The sequence below is a fragment of the Dendronephthya gigantea genome, unplaced genomic scaffold, assembly GCF_004324835.1.
Source record: "Dendronephthya gigantea isolate DGI-Jeju-01 unplaced genomic scaffold, DenGig_1.0 000040F, whole genome shotgun sequence".
Taxonomy (NCBI): Eukaryota; Metazoa; Cnidaria; class Anthozoa; order Malacalcyonacea; family Nephtheidae; genus Dendronephthya; species Dendronephthya gigantea.
In genome coordinates, this window is record NW_021163050.1 from 1275001 (window position 1) to 1301932 (window position 26932).

At 36.0% G+C, this 26932-nt stretch overlaps 1 protein-coding gene across 1 annotated transcript; it reads right to left on the bottom strand.

Moving 5' to 3' along the window:
• Nucleotides 1-24522: 24522 nt before the first annotated feature.
• Nucleotides 24523-25095, bottom strand: LOC114526646. The gene has a single exon (XM_028548228.1). It carries the CDS (start codon nucleotides 25093-25095, stop codon nucleotides 24523-24525), a length of 573 nt encoding a protein of 190 aa, XP_028404029.1.
• Nucleotides 25096-26932: the final 1837 nt, after the last annotated feature.

Sequence of the window (26932 nt, forward strand, 5' to 3'; positions counted from 1 at the left end):
GGTTGACGCTGTTGGATTGTTTCGTACCTGGCCTGCCTTTAATCCAGTGAAAAACGGGATTTTTGGAGGCATGTCATAGCTGCTGTATGTGCCGTTGCTCTTCAAACAATATAAGTGAAACTTTGTAAAGAATAATGATGGCATGATTGCTTTCCATTTCAGTAGTGTAGTTTATAAAATCTTCAAATAATTGCAGCTATTTCAATTATTAAGGTTGACATTGACAGTAGCAAATGTACAATATGAACGGTAAAAGAATGATATGGCAAAATCATAAATTTCAATATGCTTAACAGATCAATTGATTACCGAGATATTGTACAAATTGTGCCAACGTGTAACACGTATTTCAAACTGTGAATTTTGCATTCATTCTTTTGCGTTTCTATAGTACATTTGATTTTTGATGTCAACCTTATTGAACCTTAATTGAAATTCATTGTTTTAATAATGCATTTAACATGCACTACACTTACCAACATTTTAGCCCAAACTCTGAGTTTGAATTCGGCATAGTCGCCTCCATGCTTCTTTTGTAATAGCGACATTATGCTCCCCATATCGGCTGCTTAAGATGAAGTTTGTGCTACACATTTAAAGATTAATACCTAAAAATATTTAGGAAAGGTTATAAACAACACTTTTTCAAATGAAACACGTATACCATTATCATCATCATCATCACTTTCATCTAAGCGGGCTCTCTTGGTTCCCTTGCAATTCGATTTAGCTGGAAAGTCTGCACCCTCTGCCTACAACGTTATCCAACCGTCTTTAGCCATGAAGTATGCTTCAACCAGGTTGCCATCGTTCACCATAACTACCCGTCTGTTTCTACCAGCAATATAGCCGAGCTTGAATGACTGTTCATCATCAGCAGGGGACAGTTCCACAGCGAAGTTTCTTAGCAAATACTCTTTCATCTCATTCAAACTATCGAATATCAGAACATTTTGGCGACTGTAAGTGCTATATTTTGTTCTGTTGCTTTTACACACGATTTTCAGGATAACATTGACTGTAGCTTGCTTCTCCATGTTTGCGGTCAGAATGTGATGAATTAGTCAGGTATTTTAGCAAAGCGTTTAATAAGGCAAGAAAAAACAATGATTCCTATGGGATTAACCTGTTGTATTCAATTTCAAAGGACTCAAGTTTAAAGTTTTAATGATTTATACACTCTGTATTAATTTTCTTTTACTTTTATTCCTTCAAGATGACTTTTTTGTTTAAATATTAATTTATGGGAAAAGTTTAGTACTGTATTTCTTCTCAACTTTCTAATGTTTAATATAGGCTATATCATTTCATGAAATAGGTTCAGCAACTGCCTAGGATTTACAAGAAAATTTTTTGAAGTTTCGACGTAAGGCTATCGTTAGGAGAGTTACTATACAGGGTGTATTCAAAAAAAGGAGAAATTCACCTTGTAATTATAATTTGAATGCCTGAGTATTATACGGAGCCCATGAGTGCGTAAACACAATGGAATCTAATTTTTTACATGGGAAGTTATTTAATGTTATTGCTTTCGTTCAACATATGATTAATTGTAAAATTCGAGCTATCGAACAAAAAAAAAACACGAACAGAGGTCAAAGTATACCAATCAGTATTTGCTTGAAAACTTCGCTGTGGAAGTTACTATAGCTACTGTAGCTACAACACACACAATTGTATGCAATTGTACACACATATGCAATTGTATGGCCGGCCGATGATAGCTGTGTTGACATTTCCCAATTCTCTGAACCTTCTTATATAACGTTTTATTGTTGACTGTGATATTTGCAGATAAAAACTGACTTGCTCTAACTCAATATCTAATATTTCGGCTAAGAAGATTGCTCTCCAGCGTAGATCTTGACTGTATGGGGCCGGCATTGCAACAAAATAATGTGGTTCATTAATTCGCATGAAAATTCCCGAAGTTCTTTGCGCGCTCAATGTCCAAGATACATAAATACATAACTGCAAAAGTCAACCTTTTTTGAATTGACTGTAGATATAGATATAGATATATAATATATATATAATAATATATAATAATATATATATATATAAATATATATATATATATATATATAAAACAAGTAAAAGACACGGTTTTCTGTGGTTTATAGCATACAGTTCTGTTTCATACAGGACTAGCCTGCACTCCTCAGTGCTATACCAGAGTTATTAACGAAGAATATTTACAACATCAGAATCCTAATACTATATCTTATTTACATAAAAATTTACTAAAACCGATTAAAAATCTTATTTTAAAAGTTTCATTGTTTTATCTAACACTTTTCAAAAGAAATTTATTCTCGTGTCTACATTTGCTAATTAATTCGTTCCGCTTGTTGAGGGTCGCTAATCGCCGTTTACATAAAATAAAGAATTTTTCTGTGATTTCATTCACATTTTCTAACAAAAGAGCACAATGGTTTAGTTAATGATTGTGAGATAGTTATCATTGATAAAACTAATCTGGCAGAACCTACAATTAGGGAAAAGTATTGGATCGACAGACTTAAGACAATGTACCCCTCTGGGTTGAATATTGAAATGGATAACTATGCATGCTAATTTTAATCTAGGTAGGTATATATAAAAGTAGAAGCCTGTAATATTTAGTTCACTTGAGAAAGATAATAAAGTTGATATATATATATATATATATATACCGAGATAGTATGAGGAGCTACAAGCAGGACAACATATCACTATTGCTTACCATGATGAATTCCACTTTAGCGACATACAATAATATTCCTTCCCCTCACCAATTTCTCATTCCAGGCTTGGGACTGGACAATGGCTAGTTTAAAAGGAGGAAGGAAACCAACACACAAACATAAAAGAGAGTTTATTCATGAAATGAATCTGTGTGTGTGTGTGTGTGTGTGTGTGTGTGTGTGTGTGTGTGGGTGTGTGTGTGTGTGTGTGTGTGTGTGTGTGTGTAAACCCATTTGCAAAAACGTTGGCCGCAGATAGATAGATAGATAAATACTCGAAGTCTAATTAGAATTGCATATGTTGTGTAATGATTGAAATCCCATGCAAATGTAATCATATGCAATTCTAATTAGACTTCGAGTATCTATCTATCTGCGGCCAACGTTTTTGCAAATGGGTGTATACATATATATATATATATATATGTGTGTATGTGTGTGTATGTATGTATGTATGTATGTATGTATGTGTGTGTGTATGTATGTGTGTTGTGTGTGTATGTATGTATGTATGTATGTGTGTGTGTATGTAGGTACGTATGTACGTACGTATGTATGTATATATATATATATATATCTATATATATATATCTATATATATCTATATATATATCTATATATCTATATATCTATATATATATATATCTATATATATATATATATCTATATATCTATAGATGATAAACTATAATGATATAAATGTAGAAATGATTTAAAATATTCAAATATATTGTAGAAATGTTTTAAAATATTCAAATATACTGTATTTTACATATTTGAATATTTTAAATCATTTCTACATTTATATCATTATAGTTTAATTCTATTTATTAAATGAACTATTGTAGATAATTTTTAAAAAAAATTGATATGTAATTTTCATACGTACACTCTTCAGTATTGGAGGCAATAAAGATTATCTATCTATCTATCTATCTATCTATCTGTCTGTCTGTCTGTCTGTCTGTCTGTCTGTCTGTCTGTCTGTCTGTCTGTCTGTCTGTCTATCTATATATATTTTTAGCATGGTAAATCTAAGATTAGAATTTCATCAAATCTGGTTTGGACCATTCTTTATTTCTACAGCAGAAAATATAGTATGTTGATCTAATCGCAATATTGATGATTTTTCGAATAATATATTTTACATGACTTTGATTTGGGTATATTAATTCTAGCATTTTTATGAAAGCAGCAGATTGTTTGTCGAAGACACCAAGAGCACTGATGGAGAGATTAATGAACTTTACTGACTGAAATTTTTTCTTTTGTTCCACAATTAATTCTTCATATTTGGAGTATTTTATTGCGCTTTATATTATTTCTGAGGTTAGTTTCAAAACCAACCGAAAGTTCCAATACATACAGACAGTTATCCTTAATCAAGATTAGTAAGTCAGGACGGTAGCTATCACCAGTTATAATGGAAGGATTCAGAAATGAAGGCAGATCGGCGAAAATATCTTGGATTTGTTCTGATTGGAGGTTATTGGCTATAAAATTGAGAATTGAGTGATGTCTCCAGGTAAATCGGTCTAAATAAGAGTTGCAGCCAACAATAACATGTAACAACGTTTCACGATTAAGGCAAAACGAACATTCAGAAGATGAAGAGATTCCCCATTTCGGTCGGTTGTGAATTGTTTATATAACGAATTGTGAAGTTAAAAATGTTTCTCGGTAGTTTGGATTCACAGGTTGGCCCAAATCGTGTTTATTTGTGATAAAGAGAATTTCGAGATACTGGAGAAGAATGATCCTTGACATATTAATTAAGTTCGTAGTTTGTGTTAATGATTTTCATGAAATGACTTGATTACTTCCTTTGTTGAGCTGTACTGGTCATATTGTATGTTAGTGTGGTTATTCAGCATTTTCCAGAGGTGCTTTATTGATTCATTAGATGATGCTTTTAATGCTGCTTGAATCGTTGTTTGACACTGTATAAATTTTGTTGATGGTGGAATGATGTTAAGACCAAATTTGTTGGTTGTTAAATGCACATTACTCAATGTTCCAGAAAATAGGTATTTCAAGCCATTTACGGATATATTGGTTGACAATTGACTCTAGGTTTTCTGAAATCCAGGTTTGCGAAAGAGTTGCTACAGTTAGATGCCAGGAGAGTTTTGACAGAACATATCTGGTGTAAATAAGGACTTTGTTTTTCGGGGTGTAATGGTTTGAGGTCAATTTCTTTCATTATACTAGTTAAGAGGCTGATTAGTTCAGATTTATGTTCATTATTTGTCATTTGAAAATCGAAATATCTCCCCAAATAGCAGAACGACTTGCCAAGTTCCGTCACTGGAATAAGACAACTGTTCATGATTAGTTTGGGAAGATACTGGACAGATTTAGTGAGAGCCTTTTTCATGCCAAATGAACTGCATTTATCTACTCTAATAATCATGTCAGACCAATGACACCATATTGCAAATCGGTCAAGTAGATGCTGATTCTCTGATTGTTGACTTGTGATTACCGTGGCATCATCAGCAAATTGGAACCAGTGGACAGGGTTGAGTAGTTTATGTGAAAAACCAAACTGTTGATATTTCTCAGTTCTAATATGTTGAAAAAAGTGTTGACGCAAAGGTTAAACAGCAACAGACTAAGACAATCTTCTTGCAAAACACCACGGCCAACGTGTATGAAAGGGGTACTAAATTCGGATTTGATAATTGATGTTGTGAAGTTTGTGTAGAGGCTTTTAATAAGGAGTTGGACATGATCTGGTATGTGATGATAACAAAGTACAGATTGAATCAAATTATGATGCACTTTGCCAAAAGCATTTTGTGGATTAATATTGTGCAAGCTTTCTTCCATTTGTCGGGAACAGATCCTGAAAGCCACACTGCTTCGATTATGTTTGTTAGGTAAGTTCTTAAATATGAACAATGTTTAAAGCAAATAATGGACAGTTGATCAAGAAGTGAGCCAGATGTTTTCATCCTACAAATAATGTTGGTCACTTGTTGATATGTCGGTGGTTCAAGGTCGAATTCGGTAATCGGATTAGGTAACAATGGAATCCAGCTTGGTATATGAAATAGCTTGTTTGGTTTCACTTTAGCTAAGATGTTTTTAAAACACTGGTAACAATCATTCATTCCAAAAGTTGGAAGGATTGACTTATTTCGGTTTATGACGTTCTTTATATATCCCCAAAAATTACGTTCAAAGTACTTGCTCTATTTCGAGGACTCTACTTGCATAGGGGCGCTTCTCGTATTCGTGTATCTTATAGACTTGGTGTAGTTCCAGGTCAGTAGTTAACCTGTGGGTATGTTCCCAGAAGTAGCAGGAGCTCTGAACTGTGTCAATTAGTTTCCAGTCCGGTTGTGTGAGTGATATGCGTGCGCATGTTAATTGGAAATATGTCACTAATGGGAAATGACAGGTTGAGAAAGTATGAATATTAATTGCATACCTCACAAATCGAAATATCGGATTGAGAACGGGTTTATGTTATCATGGTAGATATATTTTACCTTTGATAACAATTCGAAGTCAAAATCCGTGCAATTTTACCTTGATTGCGCCTTTCGGTTTAGGTGAAGTTATATTTTTGAAGAATATATTTAGAGACGGCCATGTTTTAACAATTTTGATAAGATTGTTTTAATGCTGTGGATGACATACGTTCGGTGTGTACTCTTTGAAAATTTGAACAAGACTGATATTCAAAACGATAGCTTACAGTGAAAGGGATTAGATAATGACATGTTAATGAGGTTTTTTTATTACCAAGTAGGGATTAATGCAACATTTCCCCTGTGCAGGTGTTTGCTATTTCCCCTTGTTTAAATCAGTTATGAGTAAATTAATTATACTAGTGCGTCCTGTACTATTATTTGTACATAATACAATTTCCCCTTGTGAAGCAACGACCGAGTAATTAGTTCTTTTTGCGTGAGAGAAAATTGTAACGGTTTTTTCAATCTGTTGCTATCTATACTGTATAAAAGAGTCCAATGTTTCTACTTATTTGCTTTATTTATTTGACTGCTTGGGTTCAGAAGCGTGTAAAAAATGGCACACCTGTTTAGAAAAATGTATAATGATGAGTTGTATTTTGAAGACGAGTTAACTCAAAGTAAGTTGATAGATCTAATCTTTCTGGAGTTAATTCGTAAGAAAATAATCGAACTTCAAACACTTGTGGCGTGTGCCAGTCAATCTGACGAGTGGTCAACATATCGCGAAAATGATGCTGAAATGTTTAACAAAGAAGACCTGTGGTTACACTTTGCAGATCAAGTGATTGTTATGGTCAATCGTGAATATATTTGGAATGGAATTGTTGAATGTTTCAAGATTATTAAGTTTACAAAACCTTTGTCCGATTGCAGAAGTTATTTTGAACAACTGTATTGTATTTCATCTCAAGGCCTTTCCACAATGTACCTCAAAGTTGTAATGATCAGCTATTAACATTCCTTTTTTTACCAGTGTTAATAAATCTTTTTTAAATTGAACCGTGTTGTGATTTTTTTATTCATTTGGTGTACGTACTCGCTGCAAGATTGTCTTAATAATGGGGAATACTAATAGTAAAGGTGATAAAATTAAATGAGACAAGAATCATAATAGACAAAAAATGTTTAGACTTGGTATAAGTTTTGGCTGTAATAATTTAAATTTAGAAGGTCATCTACAAATGGGATACAACAGTAAAACAATTAAGATCTATGGTTGGAATCAGTTAGACTCAAAAGTAAGCATGCCTTTGGCAAAAAACGAAATAGAAAAAGAACAATGTATTCAATCATTGGAAGCACCGACAAGAGACGAATAAATCGCTCAGTTTTTAAATGGGGGTTACATGTATGACCGTTTCATTGCAATTCAAAGTATGGCCCAAGCAAGAATTGAAGCTGTTGATAAGTACTTAAAAAGTGTTTATTAACGATCCGCGACATCCTGGGAGTTTTGGTGGTGGAGCGGAGAATTTATGTTGTGATGTAAAGCAAGAGGGAAAATTTAGAATGGCTGATGAGTTAAGACACATATATGTTACATAAACCAGCTCGTCGGAATTTTAAGAGAGCTTGTACTTTTGTTCAATTTTTGGAAGAAAATTGGCAGATGGATTTAGCGGATATGCAAAGTCTGAAGCAGTACAATGACGGTTATCGATACTTACTTGTTTGCATAGATGTGTTTTCAAAGTATGCATGGTTAAATCCAATCAAGTCAAAAACGGGATCTAAGTTTAGTCGAAGCGTTTAAAGTCATTCTATTGTCTGGTAGAAAACCACAAAGGATAATGATGGATCAAGGGACAGAGTTTTTTAATAAACCGTTTCAAGCATTGTTAAAAAGTGAAAATATACAACTTTTTAATACATTCAACGAAACGAAAGCTTTTGTTGTTGAAAGAGTTATCTGTACGTTTAAGGCAAAGATATGGCGTTATTTTACGAAAAACAGAACGATGCGATATATTGATATTTTATCTGACTTAGTTCATTCCTACAATAATAGTTTGCATCAGAGTATAAAGACAAAACCTGCCCTTGTAAATGCAGAAAATGAATGTGATGTATTTTATACACTATATGGTACTGATTTTCATAATCAACTTCCTGTGAAATATAACTTTAAGATCGGTGATCAGGTTAGGATAAGTAAGATTAAAGGAAAGTTTGAAAAGGGGTATCTACCTTGTTGTGTCATGGGCTAGTTAATGGACTATTAATTTAAATATGTTAATATTTTGTATAAAATGAGCCGCGCTTGACTAAGTAGCCTGAACCTTGAGAAATACGGACTTTATTTTGAACTGATTGAACACACTTGGAGTAATTTGGGGGAATCGTTGACAGTTAGAGCATGATGTAAGTTGTCCTTTATTGTCTGTATATTATTGTATTATATTGCTAGCATCTGTAGTTATAGTTCGTTGTCAATCGTGTATTTGTAATTGTTTTTAGTTTTCACCTTTATGCGAATAAATAAGTCACGTAAAGCTGCGGACTCCACCTGTCACGGAGGCACGACATACCTAATTTTTCAAAAGAAATATTCACTATAACAGGCCTCTAAATTAGCAAAAAATCAGGTCGGCAAAATTTTGCCAACCTATAACAGGTCAGCAATTTCAAATTTTCAATAAATATGCAGGTATAATAATCAATAATGCCATTTTCTTTTGCAAAACAGTAATTGTAATTAATCAAGTATATGTGAAGTACTGTACATGAAATAAAGTTTAAATAAACTGACAATAAAAATAACACTGTTTCCAAACGTATATCTGAACTCAAACATTGTTTTGTGGTCAATAACAGTCATTACATTATTCATTAATTATAATCTTGTTATACTTATATTATAGTTAACAGTTATAATCTAGACAACAGTATGTATGTGATGCCAATGGATAATTATTAATATTGTAATGTTTGGTCTTGAACGATGAATGGCAATATACGAGCGAAGGCTACTCTTCATCTTCAGAGTCATTCGACCATTCGTCGTCAGATATATCCTGAATATTAATGTCATGAATTGCGGCTTCCTCATCTTCGCTACCCTCTGATTCCGATGATGGCACAAGGTCGGCTATAATTTCAGTGATCTTTCCACCTAACTTTTATCGCTCCCATCCCTATGATGATGATGATGATGATGATGAGCTTTACAAGCTCGTTTCTTCGGGTACACATGGCCATCCAATCTATGACTTCTCTTTCTTACCTCACCGCAAGGGTATTCGCTCGGGAAAAGGTCGATTGCATGTTTGTAACGTTCTTCCGAGTAGTTGCTGCCACAGCGAAGTCAGAGAATATTTTCAAGCGGTGAACTATCTTGAGATTGATGCTCCTTCGAAAAAATTCGCCGCAAGAACGAAAAAACCCTTTCTGATTCTGCATTGCTTATTGGAACAGCGATGCAAAGTTCTGCAATGTGCAAAATGTTCTGAATGCTTAATTCTTCTTTGACTAGGAACAAAGCTGGCCAGCATTTGGACGGGCATTTCTGAGGCACAAAATTGACAACATGCTCGTATACAATTTTGATTTCGCTTTCACACTTATCAATGACACATCCATTTCCCAAAAGCAAGGTTTCAAAGTGGGTTTTGATCAAAGACACTTTCTCTTTAATTTCTTTAACATCTGATATTCGATAGCTTTCGTGTCAAGAAACTGTGCCATAGCTTTGAAAATTGTTTCTTCTGTTAACAACCCCAACCGTGTTGCGAGTGAGGTTTCCAGCTTTGACAAAATAGGAACAAACTCCTCTGAACACTCTTTGAGGGCATGCTCTGGACTTCCCTTTAGAAGATAGCCGTGGTACAAGAAGTTGCTTCTTGTGGACGAGGTTGATGATGCATCAGAACGGGTCTGCCTTGGAGGAACAATTTCTTCTTCCTCAACAGTTATTTTGACAAGAAATGAAGAACAAGTGGGGAAAAGTTCTCTTCTTTTGAATGCTTCTCCCTTTTCTTTATCGACGAGCTTCCTCAGTTTCTTCACCGTTTTAACTGTGGTGGAACAAACTGTAATCAATTCTTGCAGACGAAGGTCATATCTCTGCAGAATTTTTGTGGTAGTTGTCAACACATCTTGCTTAATGCAATTGTAGATAACTCGATTCATTTGAGTGACATTCTTTAGCATGTCTTGCAACTTAGGACTTACATCTTTCATAGTCTTATTGTAAGGCTCTGAAATTTGCTGGTTTGCAAAGTCTATAAAAACGAACAAATTGTGGTTATATGATGTTAAAGCATCAACTTGGTGCTCTGTCCATCTAGTACCGGCAGGACGCCTCTAACGGATGTATAAGTGAGCCATAAATCTCGATTGGCGTTTAAATAATTGCCACAGAAGGTTTGCCTTTTTGAACAGGTAGTACGTGTTTTTAAGATCTTCTTCACACCTATCATTTAACCTTGATTCTTTGAACGCATTGTTTAAGGCAAGTTCAACTTTGTGACTAGGACATAGCACCAAAAGGTAGTGATCCTACATTTCTTCTTTAACTATACAATGTAATGCGACGTTTACACTTGCACCTTCGGTACACACACCCAATTCTTTGTTTTTCCGAGGAGGAATCAAGTTCAGCTTTGCAAATGTCCTTCCGCATGTGCATCCTCAGGTTCTTCAAGACTCATGACGGTAAATTTTGGGATATTCTTCGGCAGCAGTTTTCATGACAAATAGTTCTTTTTCGTCCATAGTTTTAGCACTACTGCTTCCATCACTCGTCACGCTAAAGTATTTAACAGCATTCAAGTTTATCAGTTCTGTAATATTCTTTATCAAATTACTCTTACTCAAGTATCAGACAATTTCTGCAGCCGATGTATCCTTTTCGAACTTGGCGAAATCTTCGTATAATTTAAACGGTCTCCCCTGGGCTGCCAGGAAATGTGCTAGCTGAAATTTCTTGGTAAGTTGATTCCGATGTTCGGCATTTAACTTCTGGACATGTGTGAATAAAGTTGCCTGTCTGGGTACGCCAGAAGGACCAGAAAACGATGAGGAAATTGATGACGATGTAGGACTTGATGAAAATTGGTTTTCGGATCTCTTTCGTGTCTCAGCAAGTCGCAATACCGCAGTTTTATGCATCAAACTTTTGGCTACATGCTCTTTTAAGTTATACTTTTTAATGGTCTTTGTACCACTGAGAAACTTGTCTGCTCCATCCTCGGCCGCCCCTTGCAAACTTGGAGTTTTCTTCAAGGCATTTTTATTTTGAGATGTATAAAACTCTCTGCATATTTTACACCAAAGTAAAGTTACATTTCCTGTAGAATCACACTTGTATCCAGCGCACGGGATTCCCCAAGAATCAACTGTAGTTTTCTTTGCCATCTTTGCTTAGCCTTAGTTATTGTCATACTTATGATAAAGCATTGAAATTAAGCAATGAAACTTGTTTGTTTTTGCACAGAACGGCGTAAACATTTGTCAATTGTTATGCTTTGATAAAAAATTAGCATAAGTGTGTTTTTCTAATTGGATTGTTTACTGCATTTTTCTTAAAGTTGATTGGCTGTGTGAAAAATTCCAGATTTACCGTCGCCGTCTCAGTTCAATGGAAACATCTGTTACATCTCATACATATCCAACGTTGTATTAAAACGTTGGTTCCAATTTATATTGTTACAGGGTATTAAAAAGGTTTTTTGTAGGCACTTTTTCTGAAATATATATTATAAAAGAATATCTCTTCATGTCATAATAGTACCGTAATAATATTCACTTTTTAAAATCGTTTAAATCGGCAAATTACAATGCAGGTCAGCAATTTTTTGCCGTTCTGACATGACGATGGGTCGGCAATTGCCGATCTGATTTCAGAGGCCTGCTGTAAGTAAAGCTTTACCTCGTGACCCGCCGGTGTATAAACTTAAAGATTATGACGGTGAAGAACTCAAAGGAACATTTTACAAAAAAGAACTTCAAAAGATCATTAAACATTATGATGTATATGAGGTAGAGAAAATTCTTAAAAAATGGGGGAAAGGGAAAAATGTTCAATATTTTGTAAAGTGGGCAGGTTACCCTAACAAATTAAATTCATGGGTGCCTGCTTCACAAATTAATACTCTTGAAAAACTATAAAAATTGTTAAAACGACAGAAAGCCTGTACATGTCAGGCTTGCATGGTTCGATTATAATATACATTGAACTGCAGGTTGTCGGAGATACAATTGCAAAGCTGATCAAAAGCATTCCTGTTGAAGGAGAAGTGGGTGGCACTATAATATAGAACTTCTTTTAAGGGATGACGATATAGAACGTCTTTTAAGGGACGACGCAGGCCGTCCGGTTTCATTTCAACGTGGTAAGGTATTGGCAACACTTCACTTCAGACAGCAAAATTCGTTATTTTTAAACTATGGCTCAAGCAGATAAATACGTACGTTATTATCTGGACCAACAGCAGGGGTACAAAATGCCTGTCTTTGAGGGTGGTTTATAACAACATGGACATGGGCAACAGACGTGTTTTGGTCTTGGGGGACTTTTTCGCTCTGTTGCAAGGGTTGTTTTACCTATAGTAAAAAATGGTGCAAAAGCTTTGGCAATTTAGCCTTAAATGCAGGAGCGAATGTGTTAGAAGATGTGGCTTCTGGAAGGGACCTGAGAGAAGCATTAAAAACCCGTGGGAAGGAAGCTGTTAGCAATCGCCAATCGACTTTAAACTTATGCTCAAACAGGAAGTGGAAAATGGAAAACAAAGAGAAAAGCATCAATCAACAGGAAAAGTCGTCCCAAGAAACGCAAAGCGACTAAAAAGAGAAAAGCATCCACGTCCACGTCAAAGGACATTGGATCGATCATCAACCAGTATTCAGCATAGAAGATGGTGGTCCAATCACATTTCTGTGTCCATGCACTGAAGATTACGTTCATTTGTCAAAAACGATTCTTGTAGTGAGAGCAAAAGTGGCAAAGGCTAATGGTCAAGATCTTGATGCAGACGAAAGAGTCGGAGTTGTAAACAATTTTCTGCACAGCCTTTTCAAACAAATTAACGTCTTTTTGAAAGAAAAGCAAGTGACACAAGCTATGGGGACATAGGCATACCATTCGTATTTGGAGACCCTCCTTAATTATGCTAAGCAATCCCAACTCACCCGCGGCTTTGTTTTATAAAGATACAGCAGGAAAATTTGATGTGTCTAATCCAGCAATAGCGATTGCCGCTAACACCAACTACAATCTTAAAAAGAGATATGAATTCAGCAGCGAGAGTAAAACAATTGAAATGGCTGAACCTATATTTAGTGATGTGTTCTTTTCAGAACGCTTCCTGTTAAGCTTTGTAGACCTAAAAGTTATTCTGAATCGTAATATTAACAAGTTTTGTTTGATGGCTTCTGAAGATGGTGCGGATTACAGAGTAAAATTGATGGATGCTTATCTCAAAATACGTAAAGTGAAAATTAGTCCAACCGTTTCCATGGCCCATGAAATTGCATTAAAAAAAGGTCCTGCTATTTATCCTATCCGTCGTGTTGAATGTAAAAGTTTCGTTATTCCAGCTGGAAATCCCTCCCTTAAAAAAAGATAACGTTTTTAACGGACTTGTCCCGAAATCATTTGTTTGTGGCTTAGTCACAAGTGCGGCATTCAAAGGTGCGTACAAACAAAATCCATTCAACTTTCAACATTTTGACATGTCCTTTATTGGAGCGTCTGTGAATGGCGAAGAAATACAGTTGAAACGCATGCAACTTTCCTTTGCCGATGCAAATCCTAGATATATTGAAGCATTTTACACAATGTTCTCAGGCACTGGAAAGATGAACTACAACACTGCAAATAATATCTCACGCGATGAATACAAAGGCGGAAACATGCTTTTTGCATTAGATCTGACGTCAGACATGTGTGGCAGTTCAAAACCCACTTTAATGGTGTTCAGAAAGGAAATTCTGCAGTTGACGTCAAGTTTTTTCATGCGCTGGGAGCAGCTGTGAGTCTTGTCTGTTATGCAGAATTCGAAAACCTGATTCAGATTGCTGGTGAGAGAAATGTCATATATCACTATACAGGCTAGATGAATACCACACAGATAGCTCATGCATTGGAACAAGATTCTTTCACAAGTAAAAAATTTTGCAGTGTGTTTCCAAGTGACAAATTACATGAAAAAATTGAATAATATCCTTGTTGTTTTGTCGCAAACACACATCCAAGCACTGAACCTGGAACGCATTGGGTGGCCTTTTACTTTCCATCAGAACATAATGGAAAATTTTTTGACAGTTATGGACAACCACCGGATTTCTACATTTTTTCAGGGGATATTCCTATGAATTTAACAATCGCAAACTGCAAAGCAATTGGTCGGATGTTTGTGGCCAATATTGCATGCATATTTTATCTTAGTCATAGGGTACGTGGACATAGCATGAATAAGATTGTTCAGTTATTTAGCAAAAATACAATGTTAAATGATGAAAAAGTGTTTCATTTTGTTACAAATAATTTTAAAGTAATGCTGCAAGAATCAAATGTTGTAGAACAACGAAGTAGAAAGTTTTTTTGGAATAAATGTTGTCAAAAATCACCATGCGTGTACTTGTATGTGTGTGTAAAAAAAACAAACCAACTAGAATGGGTTGAAAAAGAATAATTTCTTTATTAAAACAGAAAACAATTACATATTCAGTATTTAATCCAGTTTTGAGTTTCTTTTTTCCTTTCATTGCGTCTGTTGAACAGGGTCTGAGCAAAACGTGATGATGTATTTTTTTGCTTGGGCAAACTGTAATGAACGATTTCTTCTCCGCTAGATGAAATATTTCCTTTCTTCGAACTTCTTGGCTTGGGTGAAATATACAAATATACATCATCTCTTTCGCTCGACGGAATATTCAATTCCATTTGTTTCAACATTTTCTCATTCCTCACGATGTCTGTGGGTATGTTCATCTTGGACAAAACAGTAAAAAATTCTTTAGACCCAGGAACAACCTCCGGTGACCAGTGGTAACCAAATGGTATTGTGTCTTCACCTTTACCAATGATAATACATTTGTCATCAACAACTTGGTACGACTTTATCTCTGTCTTGTTGACAAGCTGACGGGTCCATTTTTCTCTGGTTATTTTACATTCATTGATTATATGTAAACTAGCTCCTTGCAAATGGTATCTCTCATTGAGTCAAAATTCAAAATTTCACTGTTCTTAAAATTAACGTAAACCCTCGTATTTTGCATTATTTCTTTCCATTATTTACTACAAATGCATAATTTTTTGGCCCCTCACATGCAAATCTTGTGATGTAGCTACCTTCCCCGTGCTTTGGAGTTATTTCATTTGTCCAGTCACCAAGATAATCTCCTAGTGGTGGTTTAGGACCATTAGGCTTACTTACATATATAACACTATTTGTATCAATATATAAAACATTTTCACCTAACATGTCCATTACTTTATAAAGTTCTAATCTAGCCCATGTCGTGGTAAAAATGCCTATGAATAGGTTTGTAAGTTTGTTTTCTTTTGCATATTCATGCTTTTGCTTTTACACTATTTCAACTAAATCATCGTTTAAAACACAAAGATCGTGCATTTCCACATCAGCTCTGTTGAGGCGCCTATAGAATTGCAGCGGGTCACTAATGAACTCTGTTTTTAAATGGTCATCTTTCTGGCAAAATTTCCCCCACAAGCTATTTAAGCATAATTTGGCAAAAGCTCTCAACCCAGGATTATTTTCAATCTCATCTATTCTTAAACGAATTCTCTCATGTTCATAGTAATCTTCAACATATTTAACCTGGTCTTTGTACGTTTGCACCTAATCAGGAAACCCCAAGCTCCTCCTGTTTTACTCTAAAATATAATTTACGAATTTTGAACTTCTTTTTTTGAACTTCTACTGTAGTAAATGTTCCCCAAAATTACCGTTCCTTCTCAGAATGCCGGGATTCTGAAGAGTCATCCAAAACACACCGCTTGCACAATGGAAAAAATAATTTACCCTTTGTTACTTCGCCGAAATTCAAAGTAAAATCGAAACACCGAGTTCAAATTGGGACTACTTTACGGATCACGAAATTGACTAAAACCACAGAGAAAGCCTTATGTGACGGCTGACGGTGATTCAATGTTATAACCAACGAATTACACTCGAGACGTGGAGGTTATATTGATTTGTAATCGTAAACTGAAATAAAACATATAGGAAAACTTAAATAACTATAGCTTGCATTACAGAAACAAATATCTATCTTTCAAGAATACATGCAATCTAAAAGAAAACAGCAGTACCGCTGCACACAGGACACCATAAATGCATGTGACTATAATTAAACATAAGGTGAACATGCAAACAGAGCGTATTAACAAAACCATAATTTAGAACTAAAATAACAAAGTTTCATGAAATGTCACTTACATATCAGTCCCGTTTTGCCCACAGCGCTGAACTAGTCCTTTCACCACTTTAACAACAAATTTTATCAAGTACGCACCAACTAACGATACAGGTGTTACTTCTGTGACTATCTCACACAAACTAAAACTATTGTTAATCATACGTAGTCCGTGCCTTGCGTTATAGCCCCCGGGGCCGATCAACGAACAAAAACATACATTAGATGTGACGCTGGCACTGTGTCTAAAGATAAGCTAACACAACAAGGGGAGTGTCATAAGTCCTTAACACCCTTAACTCGGACAGGTAAAACTCCATGATATAATTCACATGGTGCTAAAACTTGACATTTTATCAAACGAAAATATTTGAAATATCTTGAAAGTTTTCACAAATTATTGTGGGATGAGAAATAGGATAGCGTTTGTTTATATTTAAAACGGATGCAATGAGCAAATATCGCTAAACTCTATCGTTTCACCAGGTTGAACATCCCTAAATAATTTGAATCCCATTCACTCTTCCTCCGAAAAAAGCATGTCAAACGTGTCTAAAAATTTATTCATCTCTTCCGTTTCCCTAAGGGTCCTGTAGTCATGTTCCCAGATGGATTTTACATTGTAACCTAGTTCACGCAGTCTCTGTTCCCGGTCAATCGTCTCCTGGTACACCTCAGCCATCTTACGTTCCTTGTGAAAAGGATGATCATTATCACCATGAAAACACAAAGGACATGAATGATAAACACAACCAACCATGAAACTCATATACCGAATTTGTCTTTTCACAAAAACCATCAACATAATACACTTTCCCCAATACATCACATCAACAACAACCTTTTCTCCACCGTTACATGAGTGTTGAATTTTTTAATTAGTTTGAGCTGCAATAAATTCAAGCCATTCAATCGAACTTTTAGAATAAGGCTTATTGCCGTTACGATACATGTTTTTTGGTATAATACCAATTGTGTTTTCTTTCAGATATTTAGACCTATAAACAGCCATAACAGAGGCAGCAACAGTACAGTAACAAAATGGATCAACTTGCTTTTCAGTCATAAACAAATCGCAAAATTTTAAGCAACATTGACGTAAAATTGTCACATCCTGACAACAATACCTGTACATTTCCTTTTGAAAGTCAAAAACATATTCGCTTATCATGAATTCGTCATCCCAGGTAATTAGTCTAGAACGGTCTTTTTCTGATTTAGCGTCCAGGTTATAAAATTTAATCTCAGGTATTGGACCAAGATAATTTTGATTTTCAAAACTGTTAAATTTAAAAGGAAAGTCTCCTTTGGAAATTTTGTTTGAATCCAAGCAGAACGTCACTGGAAATTTCGAAAGTGGCATTTGAGGAAAATTTAACGAGTCAATGAGTCTGATTTTGTAATCATTTAGAGTCAATTGCATAATCTTTTGACCAGAATGAATCACATTCATCTCTGCAGTTGGTCTGTTGTTTATCAACCATCTCTGAATTAAGATTGCATCAAAACCTTTCACGTTATGAGCTATTGCTATAAAGCCTTTCTGTTTCATGGAAAATAAAAATTCACAAAATTCATTCAATGCAGAATAACGCTTGAAAACCATATCGGTCCCGTCAACATACTGACCCACAGCGAAGTTAACTATATGCTCACCTAGGGAAAAATCTGTTTCAAAGTCATAAAATATAAGATTTTCGTTAGGTTTTAGGTGATTCAGTTTGCATGCAACACCAATGGTTCGACAAAACATAGTCTTTACATATATGACAAATATGCTCACCACATCTATGTTCGCTTTCTCCCTTCCGTTCAACTACCGATGGAAAGCCGGTAGTTTCTCAGGGTTTAATAACATTATAATGATCTGCATGTTTATACAAAATTATCTTTTTAACTTCCCGGGGACCTTCAAAAATAGATGTGTTTCTCACATTGAAATTGATTACTATAATCTGATAACCAGGTAGGGCCCCCTGAAATTTGCCTATTTCGCGAAGTCCGCATGGACCAGGTAAAATATTAGCTTGTTTGTATAGTTTAAGCGCCATTCTATTCTGAATAGCTTTACCTTGTTTGAACTGAAGTACCTTATCGTGACTATCTGCAAGTGCCTTACCGACTGCTATGGCTCGGCCACAACAGAGGTTATCTCTATTTCTAATAGTTATAACTGATCTTTTCATTAAACTGTCTTTATTGTAATCTAATACCTTAAAAGATGTACTGTTCTTTTTATTTCCGGACTCTGTCAACTGTCGTACGGACACAATATCAATGGTAAATGAATCATCAAGTGGTATGTTCTAATTGCTTAGTAGAACCTTGGTTATCTCTGCTAGGATTCTATCAGAAGTAATTTGAACCATAGGTATCAGTTTTGTACTTATCGGTGCCTTTCGTGCTTCAGACCTAACAATGGTACGCATCTTGTCTTCCAACGGTTTCTCAAGGTTGCACTTTTTTTTCACCTATAGTGAAAAATGGGGAGATGATTTAAGTATTTTTCTTCAATTATGCGAACACTCCATCAAGGAATCAATTTCATGATGAATAACCTGCTCTATTGCATTAGAAAGAACTGAATTGAGTTCTTGTGTGATGTCCTTAACATTTAGGATACCGGAATTTTCAGGACTTTGCATTGTTGCCTGATAAATGCACGATGTCGCACCATATTTCTTCACAAAACGTTCCGTCACTTTTTTCAACGTAAAGCGTATTGGTTTAGTGACCTCTGTTTCAGTATGCTCTGAACTTTTTATATCATTACGTTGTTCAATTTTTCTTAATGATTGATTTAAAAGCTTCGATGCTTTTTTCTGCCATAGTATAATCTTTGACAGATCACTTTTCTTTTTAGAAAGCTCTCTGTCTATTTTTCTAAACACTCGTGCCAATTTATTTTTTCGTATGGCACTTAACCGAAGGCTTTCTGCATGGGAATTTCGTCCGCTTTTCATCATTGAATGGACGATTTCACCAATCGAATCTCAGCTCATTTGCTCCCTTTATATAAGCCCACCCAGGTACAGTACACAATGGTCAAGCGAATGTAAAATATAATGACTTCACACTTAACAATATTGTATTCACAATTAGCGATAACGACTGCAAAAAATAACTGTAAAAAATACAACGATTTCATGCTAATGCTATTTTATTCACATACAGTTATATAGTATAGTATAATGTGATCACACAATAATGTTCAAAAGTTGTTGTTTTATTTTTTTACTTATTATTGTTTGTAGCAGATCCTTAAGTTGCACAGCACACGCTCTCTCTTAAGAAATCGCTTTATTTACGCGTTGTTATTCAATATTACATAAAAATAGATGACAACCGTAACTCCTTTGACATATCCCTAGTTCAAGAATTGCATTAAATGTCTTAAAATTCCACTTATACTGCCAGAAAGTTTTCTAAATATATTGTTGAGAATATGGCTGACATATCCTTTTATAGTATTCTTGCGAATTAACACTGACCATAAGCACAGATGAACTAGGTAATTAGAATATTAAATAATTTCGACTAACTGCAGAGTACTGCAGTTACATGGCTCCCCTAATTGTGAAGACAATTGCAATAAAATACATCTACATCTAACTATTTATTTTAATATTTTTTTTACATTTTATTAAAAGTGTAATATCTAATAAGTTTATCTAGGCTCCTCAATGGGGAATCTCCCTGTGTCTCCATTTAGTTCAAACACTGTCTAAGGATTCTTTTTCTGGTAACAACAAAACCAACTTATGAATAGGTCTGTCCAAATATATTGCAGGTCGTTTGCGTCTTCCTTGACTGTCAAGATCTCTGTCTGATTTCATGATGCGGACTTTCCTGACATATCCATCTTCACTTGGGTAGACCTTGACTACTTTGGCAAGTGGCCACTTATTACGAGGTTCCTTGCTCTCCTTTGAAATTACTATATCGCCTACGGAAACGCTTCTCTGCGGACTGTCCCACTTTTGACGACTTTGTAAATTGTGCAAAAATTCACGACGCCATCATACCCAGAATTCGTTAGCTAGGTACTGTACTCGTCTCCACCATTTGCGGGAATACAAATCTTCTCGTTGAAACTATCCAGGAGGAGGAAGGACTATTTTCGGTTTACGGGTTTGTTTCAAGGCGGATTGTGGAATTATAATTGGATGTGGTGATGAAACTGCATCAAGGTTGTGACTGAAAAAACTGAACGTGTGTTGTATTTACAACAATGCTCGGTGAGCGAATCAAATGAATTATTTACATGATATTGCTATATGATGGTGGTTGAATATTATAACTATTTGTACAACTGTATGTTTATGGCCGGCATTGTATGGTTTGATTTTGTCTGCCATCCATGCCATTAATGAATGTATTTTTTTGTACATATTTTTTGTACATATTGTTTGTTTATGTGATCCTAAATGTTTATTCGTGGAAAGGTTGTGTTGTCTGAGGGGTCCAGATTTGTCAACGTGGCTGCAGGTGGTTTGTAATTTGGTGAATGACTTTAATGTGGTCTCCATGGGTGTGCTCTTTCGATTTGTTGGTTGTCGCTTGATGGAGCTGGTTCTGTGAGTTGTGGTCTGGGTGGTGGAGATTTTGATCTTTGGACAAAGGTGATTTGGGATGGCCCATTGGTTTAATTGATGGGGTGAGGTAATGTGTGGTATTATCTGGGGGCTAGGTGGTGTGTTGTGGTGTTATGACTTAATGTTTAGATGTGTTTGGTGCGCACAAAATGTTCTTTTAGGTTTTTGTGTCTTTGATAAGCCACAACTGGATGATTTGGCCATATTTGGGATAGAGTGGGGTCATTTTGAATGTATTGCCAGTGTTGTAGGAGAATGTGGCCTAGTGGTTTTAGGTCTGGGTTGTATGGTATGACAAATGGAAGTGTGTGTGTATGGTTCGTGTAATGGGAGTGTGCGTGTATGGTCACAACCACAATGTCACACAGCCCACTCACTTTACAATTCTTGCGCGTTAACACTAAAGCAAACTTCAGTAAGCATCTTGGACGCTCGCTTTTCTTCGAATTGAAGGGTAAGGGTGGATGGTTAATATCCGTTAATAATCTCGTTAATATCTGTATACCTGTATAAATAGTAGGTACACATGTCCCTAATGAATATCAAAATTGTCAAAGTTTGATAAAGGTGAAAAATTGCTTTAATATACACATATACGCTTTCGGTTATAACATGTATGCATATTACAATCAATCATGGTAAATTGATATGATTGCTATAAATTCATGATTGTTAGTCTCTATATTGACGAGTCTACACCTTTTCCGTTGAACTTGTCTGATCAAAATAAATGGTATAAAACCTTTCTATAAATACGTCGTTTGTCTCTTTTTTTATAGTCATGATGCAAACATAGATCCAGAAAACATGCTTTATTAGATTTTTTATCGTATAAGTATGTAACCAGCAATGCTCGAAACTGTGTTTGGTGATAACTACAGTTAAGTTGGTTCAATTCCAACTTGCAGTCAAGTCATTTTGGATAGAGAGTTGATAGATAATCTATTTCACTGTAATATTGCAGCCCAGTTAGCTGAATTACATTAAGTTTAAAATAGTAAATAAAATTACCTATATTATTTACTTTAGTTACCAATAAAAATTAGCAATAAAAGTTAGCTACATTATTTAATATATATGACAACAGTCTTGTATGTAGTTAGGCGAATGTCTTTTCAGAATTGTTAGAAACGTTTATCAGTAAGTCGCTGGCGTCGTACCGCGAAAGGAGGTTACTCTTAAAGCTTCATACAATTCTGACCTATATATTATGCACGCATAAAGTGCTTTTGCATGTATCCTTTTGCACAGATCCAGTTTTTTTTATGACAACCCCAAATACTTGGTTTAAAAATCTTATACCATTTCGTGGTAATAACAAAGGTGGCGGCTGTTGATTTTACATACAGTGCATATTGCGATCAGAAATGTTTTAAAACAACAGATAAGTTTCTTTTAAATAACACACGAAACCCGTGACATCACTTACTCCTGTCTGTTAAAGTTTCATGTCTTTGGATGTTTTTCTTGCCCCTTTATTTCACGCACTTAAAGTGCCTATATCAACCTCAGGGAAATAACCTACTTAGATAGATCAGACGATTTTAAGAACATTTGCAACATATTTGATAAGACGAAAATTTGATCTTCATGTACTTTTCGGGCCTCAAAGTTGGCTTTTTTCGTGTTTGACCGTGAGGTGCTGTGAGTGGGAACTAGTTGCCCTTTTTCACCGGAAGTGAATTGAAATGGCACGAATTATCATGTTTAAATTGAAATGGCTAAAGGACATGCATATTAGCCACTAGTTATTGTTGAATACTTGCCTGTTTTAATGATCTTGCACATTTATACTTCCTTCCATCTATGCTATGAAACAAGACCTGGGCGCATTGTTATGCATTGTGGGACTTCTCCAACTTCTTGAAAGACAAGTTCTCCAGACTCCACTCAAAGCTTCAATGCTCCTGTTTTTCATTTACCAAGAGATCGATCTTGCAATTTTTACATTTGCACCTACAAAAACATATATTTATATTGATTGTGAAACAATGGGGCGAAATGTCAGTATATGTAGTGCTTTATATGTAATGATATAGTGCTTTTATATATCTCACTTATCAATCTGACACTGGTATAGCCTGGCCGTTTTGCGAATAAACGAAGCTGCCTTCTTTCTTCATGTACACGTCCCTCTTTTAGTCTTCATTATACTCGGCACGGTCAGCAATCGGTTTGTCTTGGTAAGGTTGATATAAACCGTCATGTGTAGGCGTACTGTCTCTTCACTCTTGAAGCAACAGTATCGCATCGTCTTCAACTTCCAATATTGGCAATACATAATCCGGGATGAATTAAATATCCTAATCAAGTTGGCTGTCTAAGTTGTCGAAAAAACTTGACGACGTCGTTTAGCGAAAAACGAACCAAAAAGTTTATATACTACAAGATTTCGCACTTTATTCCCGCAATATTTCTATATTTTAAAGTGTTTTTCTTGTTTACAAAATTAGCGTGTTCTCCAATGTACGTCACTTCCGGTAAAAAAGGGCAACTAGTTCCCACTCACAGCACCTCACGGTCAAACACGAAAAAAGCCAACTTTGAGGCCCAAAAAGTACATGAAGATCAAATTTTCGTCTTATCAAATATATTGCAAATGTTCTTAAAATCGTCTGATCTATCTAAGTAGGTTATTTCCCTGAGGTTGATATAGGCACTTCAAGTATGATGCCTGCAAAGGATTGTATACTAGGTAGATCGACATTCCGCCATCTCTTTTTATGAGAATTGTGCTTTGAAGGGAAAATGATTCATATGAATAATCTATTAAACTGTATTACTTTGAGAATCTTGATTAAATCAGGGGTAAAACCCGTCAGCTTCTTGTGGGTCCATAATCTGACTGAGATTGAATGATTGCTCTCCCATGCATATTGGGCACCCATGAAAGTGTAGGGCCACGCACATTATTCTGGAATTTCTTTTCGAATAATAGTATAGGGAGCGTTTTTTTTTATCTGAGAATAATATGTCAAATATGGGAATATTGAGAGTGATAGGCCAATTTTCCTGTATAACATTATACCGAACTCATAAACTCACACAATGGTATACCTATCGTTTATAATTAACTTTACATAAAACCAAAAATTTTCTCACGATTGCTCACTGATTTCTTGAATGTCTCACTCCTTTTTCTCTATTTTTATGTGTGTTCTCAGTTCTATTGTTATCTAATTAACTTGACGCATGACATTTGCCACGCCCAGCTTTTAATTAGATGTTATTCATGCATTTAGTATACAACTCCCCTAAAAATTTAGTCAATTTTTATAATGTCAACTCAATATGAAGTGTTCCTCATTTACTTGTCTCTGTGAGGCTCTCCGTTCAGTCTGCATCCTCGGTTTCTGCCAGTTCGCGTATTTTCTTTCTTGCTTCAATAGCTGCTCCCCGTTTTTGCTTTTCCTTTTCAACCGTCTGTTTGTTCTCGTTCTTCCTTTGTTCTATTTTCGTTGTGCAACGAATTTCGAGTGGACACACCAACTGTAACGGTCGTTTGATAGTATGTCCTTTGTGTAAAAGCACTACACCTCGTACTACTCCGTCCTTTCCTTTGACTTGTCGCACTACCCTTCCTTTCTTCCATTTGCTTCTGTTCTTTTCTTCTCCCACGACTAAAACTACTTCTCCGACTACTGGTTTTCCGTTTACTCTTTGACTTTCCATTAAACTGTCTATGTACTCTCGTTGCCATCTTTTCCAAGCATTGTTCTTTGCCTTGGCGATTCTCCTTTGCATCTTCGTAAGCTCATCATCGTCATTCTCTACGTCATTAATGAGATAAGTGTTTTTCCCTCGAATGAGAACATTTGGCATTGGTACTTCTTCCTCCCCACTTTCGCTTTCGACATAAGTTAATGGACGATTGTTCATATTAATTTCTATGTCCATGAGGACCATTTCCAAATTCTCGAATGAAAAGGGGGTTCGTCCAAGAGTCTTATAAAGGGTCTTCTTTATTTCCCGTATCAACCTTTCATAGATACCTCCCCACCAAGTGGATTTAGCGAGGTTGAATCTCCAGTGTATACCTTGTGCTGCTAGGAAGTCGTGCAATTTCTCACTCTTTCGAATGGCTTTAATTAGTTTAGCTGTCGTTTTGAATGTCGCTGCATTGTCAGATATCAGCAACCGTGGTCTTCCTCTCCGAGCGATGAATTGGTTGAGCTTTCGTTGGAATTCCTCGGCTTCTTGGCTTTTGGTTAGTTCCAGGTGGATCGCTCGAGACGCCGCACATGTGAAGATTAATACGTAGCACTTTCCTTCTTCTCTCTTACTGATCTTGTATTTTAACGGGCCAGCGTAGTCGACGCCGGTGACTTAGAATGGTTCGCTAGCTTCGGTTCTAAAGCTGGGCATGTTGCTCGTTAGCGGTGACCCATAGGGCTTTGTGGAATACAGCTTGCAGATATTGCAACTGTTGATAATTTTTTCACCTTTGATCTAAGTTGTGGTGTCCACCATTGTTCTCTCAACGCAGCCATGGTATTTGCGACACCAAAATGCTTGATCTTGCTGTGTGTGTGTGCTATTAGCTTTTCTATGAACAGTCCTCCGTCAAGGTATATTGGCTCGTATCCATTTACTCTTCCTTTACACTTGAGAACTTTCGTTACTTTGTCTTTAACGATTCTCCATCCAGGCGCTTGTAATTCAGGGTTGACACTTTGTTGTACTCTTCTTATCCAAGCATATCTTGCGACACTAATTTCTTCGCTTACAAGAGGTCCCGCCTTTTTCTGGTTTCGATGAACTTTTGCCAAACAGTTGTTTAGAAATCTCAACACCCACGCTGTTACTCGCAGTGTACGCCAGTATGTATGTATTTCTAGCAAAGCGTCCCATTTGTCTGGCTCTCGTTCTTTCGTAAACAGTGCTTGCTCTTTAATCAGTTTGCATTCTTGACTGACAGATGTAGTTACTCTTAAAATTGGTTCTTCTGGCCATTGTTCTTTTTCTAATAACCAATCTGGACCGTTGAACCAGCTTCCGTTTTGCAATCTTTCCATGGTTGCTCCTCTGCTGCCTAGATCTGCGAGATTCTTATTTGACGGGCAATACTTCCAAACGATACCGAGCTCGCTGGTTATCTCAGCTATCTTCTTGGTTCGATTTGAAACAAACGTCTTCCAAAATTTCCCTGGATTGGTTAACCAGTAAAGTACCAACATGCTATCTAACCAGATCACGATGGTCTTGATAGGTTGTCGTTTAAGAGCATTATGTAAATTCCTCGCCATGTTCGCAGCCATGTGAGCTCCTACGAGTTCGAGTCTGGGTATCGACGTGTTTCTTTTTGAAATCCGGGATTTCGATGTAAGCAACCCTTTGATCGTTCCAGAAGAATGTTCAACTACCGCTATGGTTACTGCAGAACACGAGAGGTTACTTGCGTCGGCGAACATGTGGAGTTCTATAGCCTTCGTTTCTTTTGAATTCCCTGTTAAGCTCCTCGGTACTTCCACGTTCTTTAGTTGTTTGTTCCATTTGTGCCACTGTTTCTTCAATTCTGGCGAAACTTCAGCATTCCATCCTTTTTTCTCTTCACAGCCTCTCTATAAATGTGTTTTCCTTCGGCCATTGTGGGTGATATTATTCCCAATGGATCGTACACTTTGCCAAGCTGACTCAAGATACTTCGTTTCGTAACTGATTTAGTCTCCGGTAATGCTGGTGCTTGTATTTCCAGAGTATCTGCTCACTTGTGAATTGGTAATCTTGCACTCTCAAGAACAAC

What these genes read in the sequence shown, in the direction of transcription:
- LOC114526646 (XM_028548228.1), bottom strand. Translation starts at nt 25,095, where the DNA reads ATGGTCCTCATGGACATAGAAATTAATATGAACAATCGTCCATTAACT.